At 37.9% G+C, this 5,560-nt stretch overlaps 1 protein-coding gene across 2 annotated transcripts; it reads right to left on the bottom strand.

Annotated features, from left to right (window-relative positions):
- Positions 1-421: 421 nt before the first annotated feature.
- LOC143579477 (cytochrome P450 93A3-like) lies at positions 422-2,632 on the bottom strand. Of its 2 annotated transcripts, XM_077062776.1 has the most exons (2): positions 1,461-2,632; positions 422-1,370 (listed from the first exon to the last, which is right to left on the bottom strand). In XM_077062776.1, exons 1-2 carry the CDS (start codon positions 2,197-2,199, stop codon positions 676-678), a joined length of 1,434 nt encoding a protein of 477 aa, XP_076918891.1. In that variant the 5' UTR covers positions 2,200-2,632; the 3' UTR covers positions 422-675. The 2 variants fall into 2 exon arrangements, with proteins under 2 accessions (XP_076918891.1, XP_076918890.1); XM_077062775.1 differs by having other exon boundaries at positions 425-2,630.
- Between the last annotated feature and the right edge of the window lie 2,928 nt (positions 2,633-5,560).

Raw genomic sequence — 5,560 nt, 5'->3', positions numbered from 1 at the left:
GTTTTCTCAATAAGGTTTTTAATAAAGCAGCATAACTATCATCATTCATAACTATCATCATTTTATATTATGGTCATGAAGCACCTAATATTAGATCATCCTGAATTATGTTGTTAATTATGTATAATGCGTCTCACACTCTTTTTTTCTATGGCCATTGTTTATCCCATAATGTTTTCCTAGCAAGATTTTTAACGAAAAATCTCCCATCATATTAAGACGCTATGAATTTAATATAATTCTCTGTGGTTATCAACAATTTTATGGAGAAGTTTTATCTTAATTATAAAAATCATGTTATTCAACTGGTTGTTAGAGTTACAAATTGGTTAGGTTTCTTACTCTTATATACTCATTTGTATACGCATACACCTATCAACGAAATAGCATATCCCTTTCTCCTTATATTTTTCTCTTTTTTACTTGGCTATTATGGTAGTTTTACAATAGGAAAAGACATATATCAGAATACTCAAACTATTTAGATTAATAATACATTAATATACATTCTAGTAACAGAGGAAATAAATAAACATTTACCTAAAATTAATAGCATCATTCCACATAATGGGAAGAAGTAAAATTTCTCACTTTTCTGGATAAAATTTATTGTGCCCGAAACTCCAAAACAGAGGTCACATATCTTGACATGAATAAATCTCCGTTTATGACATATTAAACAGGCAATGGGATGGGATCAAGTCGAGCAACCGGAACACAAACCAAAGGATTAGCTCTAGGAAGCGTAATCCCAGTACCCTCTTCCATATCAACGCTAGCAAGAATACCATTTTTTCCGGTGTTCCACTTAAAGCACTGAATCATTGCACCAAGGGTTACATGTACCATCAACAATCCTAATGAAGTCCCAGGACACATCCTTCTCCCAGTCCCGAATGGTAATAATTGAAAATGCTGTCCTCTCACATCCAACTGTGTTCCTTCAAATCTTTCTGGCCTGAATTCAAGTGGGCTTTCCCAGTGCTTGGGGTCTCGGCCAAGGCTCCACACGCTGACCAAAGTGGCAGTGTTTTCTGGAATATGATATCCTCCCACAATGGAATCTTGTGTTGATATTCTTACAATCAATGGAGCTGTAGGGTGCAACCTTAGTGATTCCTTAACGATTGCTTGGAGGTATGGAAGGTTTGGTATGTCTGATTCTTCTATAAGCCTATTTTTTCCAACGACTTGGTCGATTTCTTCTACTACTTTTTTCATTATGTTTGGATGGTTGATGAGTTCCGCTAGTGCCCATTCTACGGTGATCGCTGAAGTGTCGGTTCCAGCAGAAAATATATCCTTAATGAAGGCTTTAATGTTCTCCCGGGTTAACTTGACCTCCATGCTATCATCTTCTGATATATCAAGTAAAATCTTGAGCAAGTCCTTCGCTTCTCCTGTCTTCTGTTTTCTTAACTCTTCACGCTCCCTCAGGATCCTTTCCAGTAATGCATCAAATCTTCTATGAACATCCTTGGAAAGTTTTCCAAATCCTTGCAAGTCTAGATTCTTACAGAACCATATATGATCTGAAAGGTTAAATTTACCTGTAATCTCTGCTGTCTCTTGAACCATCTTGGTTATGTCCTCTGACTCACCATCTTTCTCCGAACACCTCTTACTCATAAACAATCTTGATATGACATTGCTTGTCAACTTCATAAGCTCTCCCTCAAGTTCAACACACTTCCCATCTTTGGCTTTTTGTGATAAACATGTTATAAAATGGTTAATTTCGTCACGCCTCGCTGGGAGGAGATAATCCAGTGTTTTAGCGTTGAGGAGTTCCGACATGGTGATCTTCTTCAAGAACTTCCAGTAATCTCCGTAAGGAGCAAAGATAAAGCCTTTGCCACCATATGCAAAGTAATTCACGACTGAGTTACGGTACCGATCTGAAAAGGCATAATCATGTGTTTTTAAGATTTCTCTGGCTATTTCTGGTGAAGATACAACAATACAAGGTGTGGAGCCTAGAAAGAGTCGAAACAATGGACCGTGTTTGATAGAAAGCTTGTGTAAAGCTTGATGAATGATTGGAGTAAGGAGGTGTAGATGCCCAATAACGGGAAGGCAAAAGGGGGCTGGAGGAAGATGAGATTTAACACGAAAAGATTTATATAAGTTGGAGACCAAAATAGAGGAGATCAGGCATATAAGAAAGAGGGTGAAGTAGCCGGCTTGGAAATCTGGCATGGTTATTATATGAGTAATGCAATCTAATACACACGTATGTATATATATAGTATCAATGCTCTAGCTGACAATATTGACCTCGGATATGAGATATAGGAGTCAAAACTCAAAAGTGTGATTTTCTGCGGTTCCAACATTAGATAAGGAGATAAGGTTCATGACCATAATTTATACTTTAGATCGATCTTTGTCTGAACCATGCGATTTACTATAAATATCACAACTCATAACTACCACTACAAACTCCAAGACTCTACAACTACAAGAAACAGTTTTTATTTGACCGCAAGGAGATATTTTTAATCAAAATTTCGACTCTCAAGAGACTAAAACATTAGGAAAATATACTAAAATATTTATAATCTCAGGAATGCAATATTTCAAGCTCTTTATCCTAATATTCAGCTTGACGGGTGAGATTTATTGTACAAGTTGGATTTCGACTCGTGAGATTTATCGTCGACTTATGGCCCAATTGAGGTGATATTTATGCAAGTTGATCTCTAAATTATTGCGTAGTTGACTAGAAGTCGACGAATTATGTTTAACTAGGATTTAAGACCCCGTGCTTCGCAGCGGGACCGTTAAATCGAAAAAAAAGATAAGTAAAAACGTTAAACCATAAAATCGCTGCACGTCGACGCGAAGTTAGTCTGTATCAAGTTACGATATCGAAACTAAACCTTTCTATGACAAGATTCAACAAATTATCATATGTAGAACAACAAAACCTGGCACGTTATAGCTGCAAACCAACACAAATTCAATTAGTATCAACGGTACAAACACAAATTCGTAAATATAAATAGTAAGCCAAAAATATTTTAGAGGGGATGTATCAAACGTTGAACATATCTTTTATTCTTCGGTTACCAATTACAACCGAGTGTTTATATCGAACATATTCCCCCCCCACCACACACTTGTGAAAGTTCTTGGATCCGCCACTGTCGGGTACCTTAGGGGTGTGCACGGCTCGGTTCGGTTCGGTTATTAGCATTAACCCAACCTAACCGATCGGTTATCGTTTCGGTTCGGTTAATTTCGGTTATTAACCAGTTTCAAACTTTGGCTAAAATTTTGCGTAAAAATACATGAAATGAATGATTAAATACATGAAATGAATGCATAACTACATGAAATGAAGGTATAAATATATGAAATAGTTATTAGTACATGAAATGGAGATATAAATACATGAAAATGATAGTGATAAACTATTAATACATATAATACATGAAATAGCGGGAAAAGGCTTGAAAATATTAAAAAAATGAAGAGTTCGGTTCAGTTCGGTTAATTTCGATTAATTCGGTTTTCGGTTATGTCGGTTCGGTTTCATTGGTTTTCGGTTCGGTTTCGGTTATTGCTCACCCCTTACCGGACTTTGGATTCACTCATAAACTTAGTCTTATATAACGGAAGCACTTACAAACGGAAACTAAAACCTTTTACATAAATATCTTCATCTTCAATATGGATAGCCTCGTGCGCACTCCAAGCTTGCCACGTCATCTATAACACCTGCACGTATACTAAAAGTCAATTACACGCTGAGTGAGTTCTACTTTACTTATTCATTAGGTTCTTATTTTTCAATCTTTCAGTCATATAATAAAATTCGATTCATAATAATATCACATCTTTCAAACATTCATACATAACTTATAATTACACATTCATTCTTTAATTGCTCAATGTCGGCCTATCAATCATAATATAACTAAGTTCATACATGTTTGCTCATAACCGAGCCTTCTACACATACTCAGACTCCTCGGTTTTCATGCTCTAGCCATCCTACTTCGTTCCGGCTCTCTATATTAGTTCGTTTTTCTTCGTTTTCGACTTTTTAACCACCGAGGCCTACAAAATATGACTCACGTTAGTAATATACAAATATAATAAAAACTCTTTAAATTCTACTGGGGATTTATGTATAAATAAACATTTATCACGGGCTGAAATAAACCGGTTGAGAGCCCATATTAATCAGCATGACATATTCACTAAAAGTCAACAAAAGTGAACGAAAGCTTGGTTAATCGCTACCTAACAGCTGTTGAAGTCCTTCAAATGACTGATGATGATGTTGAGGACTTGAAAACAAGGTTGAAGACCTTTTTTAGAACCTAGGTAGACTCTGAGGAGGAGGAGGAAAGGCGGAAAAAGCATAAATCTGCACTAGAAGAGGTTGTTGCTGATGCTGTATCTGTTGAATTTAAAACCGGCTTGGGTGAAGGAAATCTTTGGGTTGGCTCTGGTACAAGTGGTAATGGTGCTGGTTCAGGTGGTGATGCAGCTGTGGTGGGGACAAACGTTCCTGTTTGCACCACAGCTATTCAAACCGTTACTAGAGCCTCTCAAGCTGCTGAAGCGGTTGTGATCGAAGGCGAAAATGGTGCTGGCGATGATTCGAGTGATGATGAATCAGATGATGATGAAGCCAATGATGATGAATCTGATGATGGATGATGAGTCGGATGACGATGATGATGATAAGGATGATGATCCTCGGGACAGTTTTGATGAAACGCGTGATGTCGGAAATAAAGATGGAAATAATGAAGGGGGAAATGGTGGTGGCAATGCCACAGATGAACAAACTGCTCCAATTGATGAACCGTCGGGAGCTGATCAAGCAAGAAAGACGCGGCATATGGATGCCGAAATTGAAGCTGAAATCTCATCTGTCTTTAATCTTGCAGGTACTTTCTTTCCTGTTCACGAAGCCATTAGTGAAGAAGGAATAAACTACTCTATGAACCCGGACACTCCGGTTCGTGTTGTTGAAGAGGTGGTTCAAGGCCATGAAACTGTGGTAGCTCTTCTGGATCATATCCCAGAAAAGGAGAAAACAAAGATTTACACAATTGGGAAGTCGGCCAGCGTTCGAACTCGCACCTCTAGATTTCGTGATTATTCCCCTATTCTCTACTGCAAATGGCACATGGATAGCAAAAGATGGGCTATCAGACGTGCCAACGGGGATCTGACATAACTGAGCTATCAAGACATGCGTTCATTGTCTCACTTGACATGAACTACTTTAGAAGAGTTGCGGGTGATGGTGTTGTAGAGAAGAAATTTGAGGGTTTCTTCAAAAGAATGTTGAATCGTGAGTGGAAGGAAGACTATAGTAACTACAAACTAAACAAGGGTAGGTTATCTTCATCCGTCTGAAGTTGATCCTTCAACAGGAAAGAAACGAAAGGAATGGAAGTACAAGATGCCTAAGGACCACGGAGAGCTGATCTACCACGCAGAACAATTTCTGGCCAACCAACTCTTTGATTTTGTCTCCTACGAATATGACAACAGCACAAGAGAAGTTATAATCCATTGCGACACCATGCATACA

The sequence above is a fragment of the Bidens hawaiensis genome, unplaced genomic scaffold (assembly GCF_021521415.1).
Source record: "Bidens hawaiensis isolate Kalapana, Puna unplaced genomic scaffold, B.hawaiensis_p1.1 tig00029860_1, whole genome shotgun sequence".
NCBI classification, from domain to species: domain Eukaryota; kingdom Viridiplantae; phylum Streptophyta; class Magnoliopsida; order Asterales; family Asteraceae; genus Bidens; species Bidens hawaiensis.
Note: the sequence above shows the minus strand (reverse complement) of the source record. Positions and strands in the feature narration are given on the sequence as shown.

Coding starts and splice junctions, on each gene's coding strand:
- LOC143579477 (XM_077062775.1), bottom strand. CDS start 2,199: ATGCCAGATTTCCAAGCCGGCTACTTCACCCTCTTTCTTATATGCCTG.